The sequence below is a fragment of the Aspergillus steynii genome, assembly GCF_002849105.1.
Source record: "Aspergillus steynii IBT 23096 chromosome Unknown P170scaffold_5, whole genome shotgun sequence".
NCBI classification, from domain to species: Eukaryota; Fungi; Ascomycota; class Eurotiomycetes; order Eurotiales; family Aspergillaceae; genus Aspergillus; species Aspergillus steynii.
Genome location: NW_020194402.1, coordinates 1,918,976 through 1,935,743, shown reverse-complemented (window position 1 = coordinate 1,935,743; position 16,768 = coordinate 1,918,976). Strand labels below are relative to the sequence as shown.

At 54.3% G+C, this 16,768-nt stretch overlaps 9 protein-coding genes across 9 annotated transcripts; 3 read left to right on the top strand and 6 right to left on the bottom strand.

The window, feature by feature from the left end:
- Nucleotides 1–26: 26 nt before the first annotated feature.
- Nucleotides 27–766, bottom strand: P170DRAFT_386368 (phosphatase YCH1). Its single transcript, XM_024845767.1, has 2 exons — nt 567–766; nt 27–510 (listed from the first exon to the last, which is right to left on the bottom strand). The coding sequence occupies exons 1-2, from the start codon at nt 679–681 to the stop codon at nt 200–202; spliced, it is 426 nt and encodes a 141-aa protein (XP_024703413.1). The 5' UTR covers nt 682–766; the 3' UTR covers nt 27–199.
- A 121-nt stretch (nt 767–887) lies between these two features.
- Nucleotides 888–1,949, top strand: P170DRAFT_437819 (mitochondrial 37S ribosomal protein bS21m). The gene has a single exon (XM_024849453.1). It carries the CDS (start codon nt 1,036–1,038, stop codon nt 1,663–1,665), a length of 630 nt encoding a protein of 209 aa, XP_024703412.1. The 5' UTR covers nt 888–1,035; the 3' UTR covers nt 1,666–1,949.
- P170DRAFT_437818 (uncharacterized protein) lies at nt 1,890–3,471 on the bottom strand. The gene is made up of 3 exons (XM_024849452.1): nt 3,287–3,471; nt 3,168–3,183; nt 1,890–3,048 (listed from the first exon to the last, which is right to left on the bottom strand). The coding sequence occupies exons 1-3, from the start codon at nt 3,427–3,429 to the stop codon at nt 2,062–2,064; spliced, it is 1,146 nt and encodes a 381-aa protein (XP_024703411.1). The 5' UTR covers nt 3,430–3,471; the 3' UTR covers nt 1,890–2,061.
- Nucleotides 3,472–3,571: 100 nt separating this feature from the next.
- P170DRAFT_410740 (protein kinase) lies at nt 3,572–5,273 on the bottom strand (the record flags this gene model as incomplete). The annotated part of the gene is made up of 6 exons (XM_024846857.1): nt 3,572–3,907; nt 3,966–4,134; nt 4,212–4,330; nt 4,379–4,567; nt 4,639–4,979; nt 5,026–5,273. The coding sequence occupies 6 exons, from the start codon at nt 5,271–5,273 to the stop codon at nt 3,693–3,695; spliced, it is 1,281 nt and encodes a 426-aa protein (XP_024703410.1). The 3' UTR covers nt 3,572–3,692.
- Nucleotides 5,274–5,431: 158 nt separating this feature from the next.
- Nucleotides 5,432–5,800, bottom strand: P170DRAFT_476752 (uncharacterized protein; the record flags this gene model as incomplete). The annotated part of the gene is made up of 1 exon (XM_024853377.1): nt 5,432–5,800. The coding sequence occupies one exon, from the start codon at nt 5,798–5,800 to the stop codon at nt 5,432–5,434; it is 369 nt and encodes a 122-aa protein (XP_024703409.1).
- A 693-nt stretch (nt 5,801–6,493) lies between these two features.
- P170DRAFT_437817 (glucose-6-phosphate isomerase) lies at nt 6,494–8,605 on the bottom strand. The gene is made up of 3 exons (XM_024849451.1): nt 8,503–8,605; nt 7,841–8,402; nt 6,494–7,759 (listed from the first exon to the last, which is right to left on the bottom strand). Exons 2-3 carry the CDS (start codon nt 8,338–8,340, stop codon nt 6,598–6,600), a joined length of 1,662 nt encoding a protein of 553 aa, XP_024703408.1. The 5' UTR covers nt 8,341–8,402; nt 8,503–8,605; the 3' UTR covers nt 6,494–6,597.
- A 1,378-nt stretch (nt 8,606–9,983) lies between these two features.
- P170DRAFT_510794 (uncharacterized protein) lies at nt 9,984–12,889 on the top strand. Its single transcript, XM_024854814.1, has 5 exons — nt 9,984–10,189; nt 10,267–10,329; nt 10,394–10,986; nt 11,048–12,571; nt 12,636–12,889. The coding sequence occupies exons 1-5, from the start codon at nt 10,171–10,173 to the stop codon at nt 12,726–12,728; spliced, it is 2,292 nt and encodes a 763-aa protein (XP_024703407.1). The 5' UTR covers nt 9,984–10,170; the 3' UTR covers nt 12,729–12,889.
- Nucleotides 12,890–13,329: 440 nt separating this feature from the next.
- On the top strand, nt 13,330–15,171 carry P170DRAFT_410732 (mandelate racemase/muconate lactonizing enzyme family protein). The gene is made up of 4 exons (XM_024846856.1): nt 13,330–13,526; nt 13,588–13,692; nt 13,759–14,364; nt 14,469–15,171. The coding sequence occupies exons 1-4, from the start codon at nt 13,482–13,484 to the stop codon at nt 15,069–15,071; spliced, it is 1,359 nt and encodes a 452-aa protein (XP_024703406.1). The 5' UTR covers nt 13,330–13,481; the 3' UTR covers nt 15,072–15,171.
- Nucleotides 15,172–15,196: 25 nt separating this feature from the next.
- tim21 lies at nt 15,197–16,728 on the bottom strand. Its single transcript, XM_024846855.1, has 5 exons — nt 16,170–16,728; nt 15,932–16,116; nt 15,826–15,880; nt 15,674–15,773; nt 15,197–15,610 (listed from the first exon to the last, which is right to left on the bottom strand). The coding sequence occupies exons 1-5, from the start codon at nt 16,452–16,454 to the stop codon at nt 15,525–15,527; spliced, it is 711 nt and encodes a 236-aa protein (XP_024703405.1). The 5' UTR covers nt 16,455–16,728; the 3' UTR covers nt 15,197–15,524.
- Nucleotides 16,729–16,768: the final 40 nt, after the last annotated feature.

Below are 16,768 nucleotides of genomic sequence, written 5' to 3'. Positions count from 1 at the left end.
TCGCTGCCATAAACCAATGTAACAATATGTGTATATATAAAACTATCATGAACGAAGAATCAATTCTAACCTTCTATCCTGTTCGTCAATCAATCAAGGAATCCAGTCCCACGGGTATCGCCCAACATTTCAAGCATTTCATCATCAAGAAAAAGACCAAACCGAGCCTAAACCGAGAGCCGGTTATAAACAGAACAACTCAATACTCCTGCCAGATATCCTCCGCATAAGCCTCCGTCAATCTCGTATCCTTCCCATACTTCTCTTGCCACTGGACGAAGCCTCCCTCGAGAACGAACACATCCTGCTTCTTGCTCTCCTCCACGCCGAGCGCGCTCTCTCGCTCCCGGGCATATCGTAAAGCAGCAGACGGACCACGCTGCTGACTGAGAGCGCAGTGGAAGACGACCTTCTCCTTGTCCGCTAGCGTGCGGACGAGTTCGGGCATGCGGTGGTCGAGCGAGGAGCTGGGGACCCAGGTGGAGGAGTAGATGTGGCCACCGACGTGGTCTGCAATGAGTCAGATTGCAAATTCCAATTCCATTTCCAAGCTAGACAGTCCGTACCTGAGTCTCGCACGTCGATAATGGCCAGCTTACTGGGCGAACTGGCGGAGAGTAGAAGCGCCGAAAGAGCGTCCCGGCTCATGCGGGGAAGAGTAGCGATGGAGATGGACGACATGGCGGGCGAGTTGGTTGTCGTGGTCGATCGGGAATGATGAACACTGATTCAAATCGTCTGTGACAAAACCAGTATGCTAGTCCTCGCAAGCTCGAATCCAATCGGTCGTCGGCGACGTCGAGCGAAAGTTGCATGGAGGCGGTCACGTGCCCGCAGAAAACCGAGCGGATTTGAGACGTCGGCAGTTCTTTGCACCTCCAGACCACCGGAGCTTCTTCAATCCTCGCCACTTTCCGATCTCCCACGGCCAGTCAGCTATCGGAGAGAACTGGACTCGGACAATCACAGGAATCACCCACCCATCTCTCAAATCCACCAGGGGACCCGGTTCCTGACCAAACCAAAAAAAACACCATGGAGATGCGATCCCTAACCCGCAGCCTCCGCGCGAGGCCGACATCTCTCTACACCGCGCAGCAGCCCTCGTCCATCCTCAGGAGCCAATTTTTCGCCGGCCACCGCTCCCTGCGCTTCTCCTTCTCCGACAATGCCCCTCCCACCAACGCCCCTCGCGGCCCCCGGGCCAGCCAACCCTCCGACTTCGACCAAATCCTCGACAAGCTCAACCTCGACAGCCAGGCGCCCAACTCCCAGAGCCCCTACTCCTCCTCCTCCCCCTCCTCCCCCCAGCGGCCCGGCGCCGATGGCATCTCCGTCACCAGCGCCGTGGGCGCCGCGATCTCGCCGACCGGCGCGGGCCCCGACCGCCCCCTGCGCAAGGTCTCGATGAAGCTGGGGCCCTCGCTGGGTCGTCAGGTGCCCGTGGAGCCCGAGAGGGGGCTGGATCTGACCGCGTCGCTGCGGATTCTGCATAGAGCGTGCCAGCAGAACAGGGTGCGGCAGGACGCGCAGGCGCAGAGGTTCCATGTTCGTCGGGGTCAGATGAAGAAGAACAAGCGCATTGTCCGGTGGAGGCGGTTATTCAAGTACTCGTTCAACCATACGGTTGATCGGATCAATCGCATGCGGGCTCAGGGGTGGTAGATTGGTTGTCAATCGGCAGTTGGTTTTTCGTGTCGTTGATCGAGGGAGTGGGATTGGGGATGAATGATTGTGTATAGATTGGTATTTACTTTTTTTTTTGGGACGGACACTGAGATGAAGGGGAAAACTGTATGATGGGATAGAGCATGCTTGCTTGCGTGTGGAGAAGGAGGGTTGTCTTGTACAATTATTATCTTATGTTTTGATTGTTATACTAACACGGGAGTTAAATCATCATGTTTGGCTAGATGAGAAAAAAAATAGCAAAATCTGAGCATCTATCCATACCTTTCATATACCTGCAGTCCAACCAGAGAGTTAAGAAAAATCGTGCTTTATACATGCCATGCCATATACAAGTCCAACAATAGCCAAGCCGTCCCCGATCGTCATTTCTTAATCCCTTTTCCCGGCCATGAACCCTCCGTAGCCTCCACCCCCAGACGTGGACGAGCTACTAGCGGAGGCGTACCCTCCATATCCATTCATCTTGCCCCCGTTGCCGTAAGTGATCCCGATGGACCCCTTTCCTCGCGAGGGGACGCCCAGGATGCCATCTCCTCGCCACCCAGCTCGTCTCCGAGCTCCGTTGCGCTCCCAATACAGCGCCACCAGCGCGCCCACCGACGCAGCCAACACGAAGAAGAACAACTTCGAGAAGAATCCCGACGCACCGGACTCGCCTGCCGATGAGGCCGTACCTCGAGACGGCCACCCGATGCCCGCGCCGCCTTCGATCCAGTTCACATGGAACGTGAAGGTGAGCGGCTCGCCGCGAATAACCTTGGTGCCGTGGCCCGCCGTCCAGGGCTCGCGAGCATTCTCCGCCACAGCCGCCGCCTGGGTCTGATCGTCGTCGCTGCTGTCGTCGTCGGTGGTCTTCTCGCCTTTCAGCAGCGCCACGTCGAACTCGGGAACCGAGTATGCCGTTCCGGCGACGGCGTACCCAGGACTCTGCTGCGCGGCCTTCTTCTTCTTCTTATTCTTCGGTCTGTCTGTCGACGCGATGTTATGCAGAAGCACGTTCATGTCCGTCCAGATGTGGAGGTGGCTGCGCTGCAGGGTGCCCTGGAGCGCGAACGTGATGGGCGTATAGGCGGGCCCGTCCTCGGCCAGGGAGCCCAGTTCGGTGCCGACGGTCTCACCGTCTTCGGTGCTGGCGTAGGAGGCTGCGGCGGGTGAGAGGGGGCCCGTGGGGATGCGACAGGTCATGGGCACGTCGGAGTGCACGTAGTATTCGAGGAGGTGGTAGAGTTCATCGGGGAGGGAGTTGACGGTGCAATTGACCGTCTCGGGGACGCCGTAGCGCAGCGCAAGAGGGAGGGAGGTCTCATTGCAGACGGGGAAGGGAATGTATTGGAGCTTGCCAAGATCATCGGTGATCTGAGTGGGAGGTTAGCTTGCTGTTATGTGTGTGTGATGTGTTGGTCGACTTCATTTCGGGGAGATTGGAGATTGGACAGTAAGGAGAAGGCGACAGGTAGGCGTCAGGGGGGGATTACATGTTCGCCGGAGTCACTTGAGAAGAGAACCGTTAGTATCAGCACCCAAGAAGGTTATAGAGGAATTGAGAGGTCATGTCAGGCCCTCAATTGGGGCATGCACAATGGCAAAAACTCACATTGTCCGGTTTAGACAGGTCACTGGCATAGGCTGGCCATAACCGTACCCAGCCCTGGTACTTGGCCGGTCATTCCCCGCGGCCGAAACCTGCAAGGCGAGACAGGCAATTGAGCCATAGAACCCTGACCGAAGGAAAAACATGACGGTCATAGACACTCCACCGGCCCAGCGACTCGGCTGCTTTCTGGCGTGGAGTAGAGATGCTTATTGCGACTCCGTGGAGCCAAACCAAACATCCACTCCGGGGGAAGGTCACGTGGCCCATGCTCCGCCTTCCCGCCAACCAACTTCAAGAGTTATGAGAACGCCTCAACAGAATCACGATTGGCACATCCTCCGTCGAAAGATGTATAATCTACGGAGTCAGCGCCTAGTGGCGCTCTTCTCTTGCCACCAGGCTGCCTTCACCCGTTCCTTGGATTCAACCATTCATGTTGGAGAAGCTCTGACGCCGACTTTCGAGACCCTGGGTCGATTTCAAGCATGCCTCTTAGGAAATCGACGAAGATGGGGACCTCGACCTGGGGCATGTCGCTAGGTTTGAGGAAAGGCTTTGTTGCGCCATTGACCAGGCGCTCAAGACTTGTGGGTTTGAGATCCGGAATTCGAATAAGGTTTCCTGGAGCCAAAGCACATTAGAATGACCATGGGGGATCAGCAACATGAATTGAATTTACCATTTTTGTCGAAGAAATGCGCGGTACGGTTGCCCTTTTCTAGGAATTGAAGCGGGAAAGGGCCAAGAACCTCGGAAATTCTCGCCAGATGATCATCTTCAGCGGTCCAAGACCCGTTCCGTGATGCCTCGCCGGAGAACAAAACTATCCCCTGAGCAAACTCCACGACCTTGAGTTGTCCGGTTACAATGTTAAAACAAACCGCACTACAAGGCCAAATCTTAACAGATATTCAGTGGTACTTACAAGGCATCCGAGACTCCAGATATCAACCCCAACATCCCAGGGCGCGCCGATAGTCACCTCCGGGGCCCTCAGAGCCGAGGACTGGATCATTTCTGACAGGTGGTTTTCCCTCCAAGACGCTAGAGAGAATTAACTTATGAACGACTGCAAGCATGGGGGTTACATACCCACGCCAAAATCAATTATTCTGATATGAGGTTTTTCCATCTCTCCGATGAGAGGTGTCGTGATAACCTCACGCAGAGGCACTGTGCCACCATCTTTGGTTCCCGTGCGCCGGGGAACCTTCGCCAGATATTGAGAAACAGCATCTTTCTGATTTTCCAACTCGAGAAGTATATTTGTTGGTTTCAGGTCTAAAGGAGGAAATGCACCGGTCAGTATTGCAATGCTAGGCGGGTTGCTCATCTGATTTCCCATGCCATACCTGTGTGAACAATGCCGCATTCTCTGTGAAGAAAGTCAAGCCCCAGCAGAAGCTGCCGTACAATTACTTTGACAGCCTTCACGGGTAGTTTTCCATCTTCGTATTTAGCGGCCTGGAAATCCATATGATGCCCTAATACATCGAAGACAAAGCACACATGATCTCCGTTGGGCCCCGTGTGCTTGAAATGGTCGAGAAGACCTGATACATAGTTGCGGCCTTCATGGGTGCTTTTCGCAGAAACCTCCGAGATTCGCGAAAGAATCTCTCGCTCAAAGATATCATGAGGCCCACCATAACAGTCCGCCCTCAGGATCTTGAGTGCCACAAATCTTTGATATCTACAGCAACCGTTAGCTTGATAAACAACCACGATGGACGACTGACCTTGAATCCCTAGCCAACCAAACTGTAGAGTATTGCCCATACCCGAGCTTCCTCAGGATGGTATACTGATCGGAATTGAATGTATCGCCTAAGGTAATGGGATGAAACCCGCCCGAGTTGTAATAGTCCGGTTCTTCTGTGACTCTCAAAGGGGTCAACCGTTCTAACGAAGCCAATTGAGATGGCGATCCAAGGAGCTTGGATATTTGAGAACGGGCTTTTGTGAGCGTTGGTTTTATTGCATTCATCATTTTGGCAACGGCTGTTTAGCGGCAGCCCTGGCGGACGCAAAAGAAGGCCCTCGGCGGAACAAGGACAGGGTGAGACGGGGCACGTGACGCAGCGTCTCATGTCCCAATAATAATGCCAAACGGAACCATCTATATGCCTTTGGCCTGTATTGAGCTTAGGGCAACTGAGAATCCTTCTTTTGCACACGCAACGGCATCGTGGCAATGGTAGGGCCCGTCATATCCAGAATCCCGGGCACTGGAAGACAATGGCTGGTCACAACAACGCCAAAAACAACATGCTCAGCATCCAAACAAGTTGATATGACACTGGCCCAGGCGAAACGAAGAACCGTCGATGTTGCAAGGTCTGATCGGGCTTGGTGGGCCGGCACGTCATTCAAAACATGCTCAATAGTTTCAGTGATGGAGGGAATATAGCTATCAGATGGAAAACTGGGAATGTGGATGCAACTGAGATCCTCGAACTCATTTTGCCAAAATGGATTCGACGCTGTCATGTCCGCTTGGGTCAGGTATGCCATGAAGCCGGTGAATCCTCTGGCTGAAGCTGTGACTCTTGATACCGCTACTTGGATATCTTGCATCAGAACGGGCAGTGACCAACAATCGTAGATTGAATGATGAAGGGTCATAAAAAATATTGGGCGTCAGCCTGCTTGCCGGACACAATGGCACCATAGCACAACGGGCTCCCTGGACCAAAGTGGGCGTCTTCTTGTTCGTCTAGATGGGCCTTCAAACTTTTACTTCTGTACGTGAAGTCCAGCTTTCGACCTTCACTCTGGACCAGGCGGGTCCGAATAATGTCGCGAGCGTGGACGGTTTCTTCCCATGCACGCTGAAATCGCTGTAGATCTATCGCTTCTTCCAGGGTCAAGGGGATATGTGCGACATATCTTGTTTGATGGCACCATCGGGGATAGCACTTCATCGACTATTTAACGAGCTTCCCTAACGTGTCGGAAAAGTGGCATTGCGACCTTCTGCTCCTGGAAGTGAAAAGACAGGGTTCATTTAGGATGTTTAATGTGCAAGGACATGTAGGAATTTGAAGGCGATTGAACGTACGATGAAAATGGACGATTGCCAGTCATGTCAACATAAACTGGTCGTCCTTGTAGCGGGATGGTATGTGTGATGGTGATGGAAGTCCCCGCTTCCATGGCACCGGTTTAGTTAAAGGCTACGGTAATTAAAAAAGGAAAATACAATGAGCATCATTAAACTTATTTGCATTCAATTTTCACAAAAATTAATAGAAAGGTGATCACTCATGTTCTCATCATATAGATAGCGCAATTTTGATATATTCAACCCACTAGGAGAGGTTGGCCTTCTGCTTGAAGGCAGAGAGCAGGCCGCTGGTCGAGCTGTCGTGACCGGCGCCAGCGCCAGCAGTCTCCAGCTCCTGCTGAATCTTCTTGGCCAGGACCTTGCCCAACTCGACACCCCACTGGTCGAAAGAGTTGATGTTCCAGACGGCACCCTCGGTGAAGGTGAGGTGCTCGTAGTAGGCAATCAAAGCTCCGAGCGTCGAAGGGGTGATCTTCTGAGCCAGGATGGACGTCGTGGGACGGTTTCCAAGGAAGGTCTTGTGGGGCACCAGGTTGTCGGGGGCCCCCTCGGTCTTCACCTGCTCGGGGGTCTTGCCGACCATTAGAGCCTCGGACTGAGCAAGGAAGTTAGAGGCAAGCATGCGCTGGTGCTTGCCACCCTCGACGGGGTTGTGCGACTCGGCAGCCATGAGGAAGTCCGAGGGGATGAGCTTGGTGCCCTGGTGGAGCAGCTGGTAGAAGCTGTGCTGGGCGTTGGTGGCCGGCTCACCGAACAGGATGGGGCCGGTGGTGTACTTGACATATTCGCCAGAGCGGGTGATGGCCTTGCCGTTGCTCTCCATGGAGAGTTGCTGCAGGTAGGCGGGGAATCGGTGCAGGTACTGGTCGAAAGGCGACACCAGGTGAGTCTGAGCGCCGAAGAAGTCACTGTACCACACGCTCAGCAGACCACCGAGGACGGGGATGTTCTGCTCCAAGGGAGTCTCGCGGAAGTGCTTGTCCATGGCATGGGCACCAGCCAGGAACTGGTGGAAGTTGTCGAAGCCAATGTAGAGAGCAACGGACAAACCGATGGCACTCCACACGGAGTAGCGACCACCCACCCACGATTCGAAACCGAACATGTTCCGCTTGTCAATGCCAAATTTCGTGACCTCCTCCTCGTTGGTGGAAAGGGCAACAAAGTGCTTGGCAATGTGAGACTCATCCTTAGCAGTCTCGAGGAACCACTTCTTGGCGCTGTTGGCGTTGGTGGTGGTTTCCGCCGTGGTGAAAGTCTTGGAGGCAATCAAGAAGAGGGTGGTCTCGGGGTCAGAGTCCTTCAGGGCCTCGGCGATGTGGGTGCCGTCGATGTTGGAGACGAAGTGCAGCTTCAAGTCCTTGTGGCCGTAGGGCTTCAGGGCCTCGGTAACCATGACGGGGCCCCTAATTGCGACTGTTAGCAAGTTCCATGTCGAGATACTAGTGTTCAATTGAGAGCACCAAGCCTGGAAAGGGTCGACTTACAGGTCAGAGCCACCAATACCAATGTTGATGATGGTGTTGATCTTCTTGCCGGTGTAACCCTTCCACTCGCCGCTGCGGACCTGCTCGGAGAACTCCTTCATGTGCTCCAGCACGGAGTTGACATCCTCGACGACGCTCTTGCCCTCGACCTGCATGGGCTGGTTGGAGACATTGCGGAGAGCAACGTGGTAGACGGCACGGTTCTCGGTGAAGTTGATGGGCTCACCCTGGAACATGGCATCACGCAGCTGCTCCACATTGGCCTCCTTGGCCAGCTTGACCAGAAGAGAGAGGGTCTCCTCGGTGAGGAAGTTCTTGGAGAAATCGAAGAGGATGTCCGAGTTGTCGACGGTGTTGGCGAAGGTACGGCTGAACTTCTGGAAGCGCTCAGGGTCCTTCTCGAAGGCCTCCTTCAGGACAATGTTACGTCCGACGGAGTTGTGGTGCTCCTGGAGCTCCTTCCAGGCGGAGAGTTCGGTAGCCTGCGAAAATCCAGGCATTGTGGACGGATTTGGGTAGAGGAAGCTCTGTTTCTTGGTGCTTTCTGTGCTGAAGAAAAGCTCTAAATGGAGGGACAGTTGGTGTCAGCGCGGGGCAGATATTGGCAGAGGAGTTGAGAGAGGAGGGGAAAGGGCGCAGCAGGAGTCGGGGAGTGGGCGTACCTGAATTTAAACCAGACCGAATCCGATACAAACAAACTGAGACCAGGCAAGAGAGAAAGAAGGAGAAAAACCGAAGCGGGAGTCACGGAGCGCAGATGACGATGGCCGGTGGGCAAAGCGGGCAGGCCTGAAAGGTATGGCGTCAAGCGCCGGCCTGTTGGGGTCCGTGGAGGGGCAGTCCGTACCGTATCGTAACGGCACCGGGTGGGGCCGCGCTGGCCGTGCAGAATTTAGTGGAATTTACCCGTACGCCCTCGTCACGTATTTGCCGTGTTTACGCCGTCGCCGCAGCTGTGCGACCGGAGGGTAATTTATTCTATTCTCTTCTATTTTATTTTATTTTAGTTGATTTGATTTGACTTGATTTCCATTACCTACTTTGTACTTTTCTTCATGGACTTCATACTCCGGAAAGGCAGACTGTCCTCCGGGAGACCCATCGTCGGATATCCGGTCATCTGACCTTCTGACTTGCATGACGTTTGTTTGTCATCAACAGCTTCTAGAATTCTAGAATCTGGATTATGGATTACAGATTATGGATGGACAGGAACGGGTTCATCGGCAACCCCCCATGACTGGCCAGGAATTATTCCCTCAGGCGACTTCGGAAATTGGTGGCCGGTGAAATTGGCGATGCCTCGAGGGATAAAGTTCCGCCGTCAGTCGGTTAAATGCAATTGTCTTTTGCCTGCGCTTGGAAGTTGCCGACGACAGACGCAGATAACTAATCGGAATTTCTCGCTCAGGCGTCGATCGATTAGACACCTTGGCCCCCTTACGGAGTGGTTGTTCATCCGACAACTACACCGGACGGCGCTAACTATTCCCTGGACGGATATGTACAGGCTTCGGCCTCCAGTATCCTTGCAAAAGTCCACCGGTCTAGATTGCCGTTTAGATTTGAATCGCAGAAATCTGTTGTTGGTCACTCGGCGTGAAGATGTTACACCTTCGGTAGTAAACGGCCTCGCAGCCACTTGGCGTACTCGAGGTTTCTCAAATAGACTGTGCTCCATGCATTGACATGTCATTCGGCGACTGGGAGATGCAGTTTAGCGTTGCCCCATGACGAAGACTCATAGGCGGTCTGGCGGTTTCTTGACAGTTGTATCATCTACAGCCTTTGATCATAAAAGATAGTCACAATGTGGGCTGGATATCTCGAACCAAACGAAAGGACTTGGAGAGAAGAGGCGGTTTCAAACCGTTCACTGCACATGTATGAGCAATCCCCGCGTACAACTGTAGTAGTACCTCCCATAATGAATGGCAATTTTCACGGACTCTGCTTCCGACTCAAGTAAAAGATTCTGCATTCTGCTGTAGAGGACGTTCAACAAAACGAGAATCTTTGAAGGCAATTGAAATTGAGTATTCCGTAGAGGAAAGGCGGAAATTCCCTGCGCCAAGCGCGACGCACGGGCCAACTGGTCTTTCTCGAGCATCAAATCCGCCGGCCGCATTTTCTCCAACGGAACCAGCCCTCCTTGCCATCCAAGTTCGCGACTCGTTTCTCTTGGTGGTGATCCCATTAATATCTCAATCCGCGTTTTATATTTTCTTGATAAATCGACTCCTTGGCCTCCAGACGCGAAGTTTTCTAAGAGGCGATCAATTTTCTCCAGCTACCCCGATCGAGGCTCCGGAGCTGCGAATCTTGTCGCAATGTACAACCCTTACCAAGGTATGCCTTATCGCATCCCAGACCAGATTGGATGCACCTGTGCGTCAATTGAGATAACCAAATGCTGACCTTTGAAGCTCCCGGCCTGTATGGCAGGCCTCCTGATTTCGGGGCTTATCCAGGAGCACCCCCAGGCATGGGTAGGTCCAACCATTACCTGCAATCTTCTGCTGGTTATCGTCATCATCGTAACTAATTCCACAGCTCCTCCCCCCGGTATGGCGGCTCCTGGAACTGCTCCCCCGCCAGGCTTGCAACAGGCGAATGCCCAGCAGCCAGGACGACCGGGAGGCTTCCCCGCGAATTTCCAACCCCCTCCCAATATGCCCAATATCAACTTTTCGGCTCCTGTGATTCGCCTTGGGACATCCGGTCCACCAAAATCCGCCACCCCAGATACCAGCAAAGAACGTGATGCTCCCGGGAGACGTGCCGGACTGGGCTCGGCGAGCCTGGATTCTCAGCGCCAGAATGTTCGAGATGCCATGATGCAACTACAACCGCCGACGCGGGAAGAAATCGTGAGGACGATCTTTGTCGGCGGAATCACGGAAGGCGCCGGCGGTGACGAGGGTGTGGAGAGAATCCTACGATCTGCCGGGAACCTCAGGCGCTGGATCCGCGCTACGGACGCGGATGAAAAACCGTGCAAGTTCGGTTTCGCAGAGTACGAGGACCCTGAAAGTCTAGGTACTGCCGTTGAAGTACTAAAGGACGTTCAAGTGCCTTTGAAAAGACAGGCACCGTCCCAGGGAGATGAGGAGGGTGAGCAGGAGGTGGAGACAAGCACACTACTGGTAGGTTGCTGGAAAGGGGGAAGGGAGAGCAACAATCAAGGCTGACTGAAATTCTCTTTAGATTGTCGTTGACGAAAGTTCCTTGACATACTTGGAGCAATACGAAACCACCAAAGGCGACCAGGACCCTGCGGAGAGCCAGGCGCGACTTGACACGGCGCGTGCGACTCTCAAGGATGTTCTTTCTGACTTGTGCAAACCTACGTCGCCAACTCAGAAGGAAGAGGTCTCGGCAATCGATCGCGAGGGAGATGTTACCATGAAAGACGGTGAAGGACAAGGGGAGGGCGGTTCGGCCGAAGTTGTGACCATCCCCATCACTATCGAAGACGAATTGTCGGACATCCCCCCGGATATGCGGGAAACTGTTGCGAAAGAAATCGCAGCGTTCCGTGAGCGAAGCAACCGCCGGGACATCGAGCGTCTGAAGAGGGAGGAAGAGATCGAATCGATGGAGCGAGCTCGAAATGCAGGCTCCCGCGTCAACCGGCTGGCTTCCCCACCGCCATCTGCTCCTAGTGGGCCTGCTGCTGGCGCAAACGGCGTGCCTCTTGGTCCCAGGGACCGTAGCATGCCCAATGCTCCTGCGGGGCCCAAGGGCTTCGGGGTTCAAATCCCTAAAGACTACCAGAAGGGGGTGTCATTTGTGAATGGTGGATCTATGAATGGCGGACCAGCAGTCTATATCGACCGCGAAGATGAGGAATCCGATGCGAGCGATGAGGAGCTGGAGCGCAGACGCCAGGAGAAGAAGGACGCCGAACAAGAAAAGCAATTCCTTGACCAGGAGCGCCGCTGGCTCAACCGTGAGCGAAGCAGGACCGCAGCCTTGGAGCGGGAGAAGAAGAGAGACAAGGAAGAGGAATCCAAACTCCAGGAAGTGAAAGAAGAGGCCGATCAACGACTTGGGGAATGGAACGACGACGTCGAGGCTAGCCGTAAGGTCGATGACTACTATGCCGACCGAGGAGCGTGGTTACGCAGCCGTGCCACCTTCCGTGCGCGCGAAATCAGCATGGACGATACCGATCGTGCGGCCGAAGAGCGGGAGCGCGCTCGTTCTGTCCAGCAACGGGAGCAAGCACGCGGTATGGCCGACGACTTCCTTGCTCGTCAGGCAGAGGAGCTCGAGACTCGCCCTCAGGCCCCGAGAGAGCCACAGCGTTTCAAGCTCTCCCTCGGAGCTGCCGCGCAAAAGGCCCAGGCCGCAACCTCTCGTCGGACGGTCGCCGAAGTCGAAGGTTTACTGGAGGACGAGGAAGAGCCGGAAGCAACGGCGAGACGTCCTCTCATTCCGATCAAGTTCGACAGCGCTGCCGAGGCGGCCGGACTTACCGAAGAAGAACGTGCCCAAGCTGCCCGACAGCTGGCGGGCGAGATTCCGGCCGACAAGGAAGGACTCTGGAAATGGGACGTCAAATGGGAGTTCGTGGACGAGAGCGTGGTCAGCGAACAACTCAAGCCCTTCGTGGAGAAGAAGATTGTGGAATATCTGGGAGTTCAGGAGCAGATGTTGGTGGATGTGGTGGAGGAGCATATTCGGAAGCACGGCACTCCTCAGGAATTAGTGGAGCAGCTCGAGGAGGTAAGTTCCTTGATTCATCCCCGAACTTGTTGCTGGCAGTGGTGTTCTAACGCGACTCGTACAGGCACTCGACGAAGAGGCAGAGGTCTTGGTTCGAAAACTCTGGCGAATGATCATCTTCTTTTCGGAAAGCGAGAAGCGAGGTCTCTCTGGTTAGGCAATGCATGGCGGATCGATCGGATGGGCTTGAGATTTGACACTGACACCGTTTGTTTATGCTATGGTTATGGCGAATGGAATTACCTTTGCATGGGAATGATATGATGCTCGGAAAGAAATCCGGTCCAGCGAGGAGCGCATACAAATGATACTCTTTTGTTCTTGTCCGCGGTAGCTCTTGTTGGGACTCTCGTCCGGCACTCTACGCTCTACGGCGCCTGCCACTTCCATTCATCTTCAGGTAGGCTATCCTGCATCTTCGATGAACGTATAGATGTATACCTACCTAGACTTCGCGGAGATCGGCCGGTCCTCGCCGTGTAATACCGTATCGGCCGATTCTTTAGACGGCTTCCTTAGGGCTGAGGGCGTACGATCGCGTACCGTCGCGTATCACAATACTCAGGAACGCGGAGGCCGGCCGACAGTCCGATGCCCTCCTCTCATTGGTGGGAAAATGGGTTCCCCGGCCAGGAATAATTGCTCCACCAATCAGTGTAGACTTCCCCACGCTGGCGGAACAATTGCTGTCCGCGGGGGTTTTTTGGAGGGGTGAGGGGGCTCTTATATCTGTCGTCTTTCTCCCGCGCGAGGATTTGGCTGATTTCTTTTCTTCGTATCCCTTGATTCTGTGTTTTCTGTGGAAGCATTGTGGCTGCTGGCTGTCTTCTTTGCGCATCAAACAGCGGGACATTGAAGTATCCCCATCAATCTATACTATAAACATTTCCATTGCGTGATACTCTACACCATGGTGAAGATCACTGGTTTTACCACGCGGGACGTGAGGTTCCCGGTAAGAGAATCAATTTCGAGGACGATTGCGATAGTCAATTCGTTGCTGATTCGCAACATAGACCTCCCTCGACAAGACTGGCTCGGATGCCATGAACGCTGCGGGCGACTACTCCGCTGCCTACTGTCTCGTCAACACGGACTCCCCTCATATCGGGCATGGAATGGTACGTGCAAAGAGCCCTAATCTCGTGTACTATGACTACCCAGTTACTGACCGTGCCCACTGGCAGACCTTCACTATTGGTCGCGGAAACGAAATCGTCTGCTCCGCTATCTCCCTTCTCGCTCCCCTTGTGGTGGGCAAAGACCTGGACGAGCTCACGGCCGACTGGGGTAAGACGTGGCGCTACCTTGTCTCCGACAGTCAGCTGCGATGGATCGGACCCGAGAAGGGTGTGATCCATCTCGCCCTGGGAGCCGTCGTCAACGCGCTCTGGGACCTGTGGGCGAAGACCCTCGGCAAGCCTGTCTGGCGCATCGTCGCCGAGATGAGCCCCGAGGAGTTTGTCCGCTGCATTGACTTCCGGTACATTACCGATGCTATCACGCCAGAAGAGGCCGTCGCTCTCCTCAAGGAGGTCGAGTCCGGTAAGCAGGAGCGTATCAAAGAGGCGGAGCAGAGCCGGGCCGTGCCCGCGTACACCACCAGTGCTGGCTGGCTCGGATATGGAGAGGACAAGCTGAGGGCTCTTCTGAGTGAGAGCGTTACTCAGGGATACAAGCACTTCAAGCTGAAGGTCGGAGGAAACCTGGAGGATGACAAGAAGAGATTGAGCATTGCCCGTGAGGCTATCGGATATGACAAGGGTAACATTCTGATGGTGGATGCTAACCAGGTAAGCACTCGTTCCTTCATCTCACTCCCTTCACCTTTTCTTCTCTTTCACTTCATCAAGACAAGAACATCAGACCACTGACCAAGGTACGTTTCTGAACATAGGTCTGGTCCGTCCCCGAAGCCATCACCTGGATGCAAGAGCTCGCCGAATACAAGCCCTGGTTCATCGAAGAGCCCACCTCCCCCGACGACATCCTCGGCCACGCTGCCATCAGGAAGGCCCTCGAGAACACCCCCCACGGTACCATCGGCGTTGCCACCGGCGAGATGTGCCAGAACCGCGTGGTCTTCAAGCAGCTCCTGCAGGCGGGAGCCCTGACCGTCCTCCAGGCCGACGCCTGCCGAGTCGGCGGTGTCAACGAGGTCCTTGCCATCTTGCTCCTGGCGCGCAAGTTTGGTGTCCCCATCGTGCCGCACTCGGGTGGTGTCGGCTTGCCCGAGTACACGCAACACCTGAGCACCATTGACTACGTGGTGGTCAGCGGTAAGAAGAGTGTGCTGGAGTACGTCGACCACCTGCACGAGCACTTCGTGCACCCCTCTAGCGTGCGGGATGGATACTACGTGACTCCTTTGGAGCCGGGATACAGCGTTGAGATGAAGCCGGAGAGTATGGATGAGTTTGCCTTCCCTGGCGAGGAGGGCAAGAGCTGGTGGAGGTCAGAGGCTGCGAAGCCCATTCTGGAGGGTCCTCGGATTGTATAGGGGAAATTCTTGTGGTTTAATGTATATGTTTGATGTGTTATGAAGGACAATTCTTTGTTGTTAATACTTTTGTATTCAATAAAATGTTGATACTGTTTATGAAGACGATTGATTGTGGCCTAAGACATGACATGATGTAGGTAGCGAATTTCCATCGCAAGAATGCTTTGTAATTATAAGTGAACTTCATGAATAATACACTATGATACAATGATGGGTTGGGTAAAGTGGGTATATTAGCCACGGATCCATTTAAGACCGTACTTATACGAGGCAGGAGCTTGGCCTCCTGGCTCCAGTGAATGCAGCAACATGCCAGGCTCGGCGACATCCTTCCTCGTCGGCCAATATGTATGCAGGTTCGACATCCCAGTTCTGGTGAAGGAACCGAGTCATAGCGGACCGTACGTCATGCATGATATAGCTGTCGCGATGTATATATGAAGGCGGAATTTAACGCCATTGGATACCGAGGAGCTTCAGTGCTTTGCCAACTCCTGGTTTCTCAGGAGCCTGCTCGAGGACAATGCGGGAGTGACCTACAAGCCCAACGAATTAGTATACTGCATGTAGGCAACGAAGGCACAAGTGGCAGAACTAACCATTCACATCCAACGCAAGAAGCTGATATTGCCAGTCATGTTGGTCATGAGGCTTGATCATGTGCACAAATACCACACCGGCATTGCGTGGTCCCTCGACCTGTTCACTGTTAATTCTCCACGCCTGTGTGGGACCGGGTCAAGTCACATACATGGAAGTTCATCTTCAAATGCTCACGACCTAAACGATCCTTCTCAACCGAGCTCCTAAAGACTCTGTCAGTGCTGCCGACACATCACAGGACATGAGAGACGTACGCAATAGGGCGGTTCCGCGCCCATCTGCTCGAGGTGTTTTCTCCGAAAGCCCTAATCTCCCTGCGATCTCCAAGCAAGTCGGTACAGCGCGTATCGTTAAGGATGCGTTCGACGGCCTTCTCGTACTGCCACGTGCGGCTGTTCGGGGAGAAAACCTCGGTATAGAGGAGGTAGAAGACTCCTCCCTAGCAACGGATCAAAATCCCATCCAGTTATTTGCCCGATCAGATCCACTCACCGTCAACACGGCACCCGCCAGGACCACCACGAAGTTGATCGATTGCTGCGTTGCCCGAGCGGCCTTTTCCCGACCGCTTAGCTCTCCCCACTCGTATCGCCCATCATCCGACAGGACGGTAACGTTCCTTCTTCGCGGAGTAGCCGTCCCCGGGGCCCCTCGACCCATATCACTCTGAGTCGCATAACGGCGAGCCAACTCCGCCGTGCGGGGAAATCCAGCAGGTCGCAAGGTCAGGGCAGAAGCCCGCGAAAAGACAGGGCTCGATCGAAGGTACGGATTCATGACGACAGCTGGCCGCAGCGTCACCCGGGTTCCCGTTGAATCGCAGTAGGTCGCGCAGCCGTAGGGAGCATGGAAAGATTGCACAGGCGATGACCGGCGAGGCCCGTAAATTTGCAGCGACGCCTGGAAGAAGGTCGCCCGCCGATTTCCCGATGTGGGGAGAGAGCGGTCACGTGCCCACTGCGGCCTGGCGGTTCAGGCGTGCAGCCGCCGCCTGAAAGTTTCCGCACGGGCCGTATTTGCATTACTGCGCCCGGGCTGAGAGCGGCAAATTGGCCGGTTTAAAGTGTGGTTGTTTAGAGTTGTGGGCGGTG

What these genes read in the sequence shown, in the direction of transcription:
- P170DRAFT_386368 (XM_024845767.1), bottom strand. Translation starts at nt 681, where the DNA reads ATGTCGTCCATCTCCATCGCTACTCTTCCCCGCATGAGCCGGGACGCT. An exon ending in TATCGACGTGCGAGACTCAG is followed by an intron (nt 511 to 566) that starts GTACGGACTGTC and finishes GACTCATTGCAG; the next exon opens with ACCACGTCGGTGGCCACATC.
- P170DRAFT_437819 (XM_024849453.1), top strand. Translation starts at nt 1,036, where the DNA reads ATGGAGATGCGATCCCTAACCCGCAGCCTCCGCGCGAGGCCGACATCT.
- P170DRAFT_437818 (XM_024849452.1), bottom strand. Translation starts at nt 3,429, where the DNA reads ATGTTTTTCCTTCGGTCAGGGTTCTATGGCTCAATTGCCTGTCTCGCC.
- P170DRAFT_437817 (XM_024849451.1), bottom strand. Translation starts at nt 8,340, where the DNA reads ATGCCTGGATTTTCGCAGGCTACCGAACTCTCCGCCTGGAAGGAGCTC. An exon ending in GGTATTGGTGGCTCTGACCT is followed by an intron (nt 7,760 to 7,840) that starts GTAAGTCGACCC and finishes AGTCGCAATTAG; the next exon opens with GGGCCCCGTCATGGTTACCG.
- P170DRAFT_510794 (XM_024854814.1), top strand. An exon ending in TGGAGACAAGCACACTACTG is followed by an intron (nt 10,987 to 11,047) that starts GTAGGTTGCTGG and finishes AATTCTCTTTAG; the next exon opens with ATTGTCGTTGACGAAAGTTC. An exon ending in TAGTGGAGCAGCTCGAGGAG is followed by an intron (nt 12,572 to 12,635) that starts GTAAGTTCCTTG and finishes CGACTCGTACAG; the next exon opens with GCACTCGACGAAGAGGCAGA.
- P170DRAFT_410732 (XM_024846856.1), top strand. Translation starts at nt 13,482, where the DNA reads ATGGTGAAGATCACTGGTTTTACCACGCGGGACGTGAGGTTCCCG. An exon ending in CGCGGGACGTGAGGTTCCCG is followed by an intron (nt 13,527 to 13,587) that starts GTAAGAGAATCA and finishes TTCGCAACATAG; the next exon opens with ACCTCCCTCGACAAGACTGG. An exon ending in CTCATATCGGGCATGGAATG is followed by an intron (nt 13,693 to 13,758) that starts GTACGTGCAAAG and finishes GCCCACTGGCAG; the next exon opens with ACCTTCACTATTGGTCGCGG.
- tim21 (XM_024846855.1), bottom strand. Translation starts at nt 16,454, where the DNA reads ATGAATCCGTACCTTCGATCGAGCCCTGTCTTTTCGCGGGCTTCTGCC. An exon ending in ATTTGAAGATGAACTTCCAT is followed by an intron (nt 15,774 to 15,825) that starts GTATGTGACTTG and finishes AACAGTGAACAG; the next exon opens with GTCGAGGGACCACGCAATGC. An exon ending in TCTTGCGTTGGATGTGAATG is followed by an intron (nt 15,611 to 15,673) that starts GTTAGTTCTGCC and finishes TTGGGCTTGTAG; the next exon opens with GTCACTCCCGCATTGTCCTC.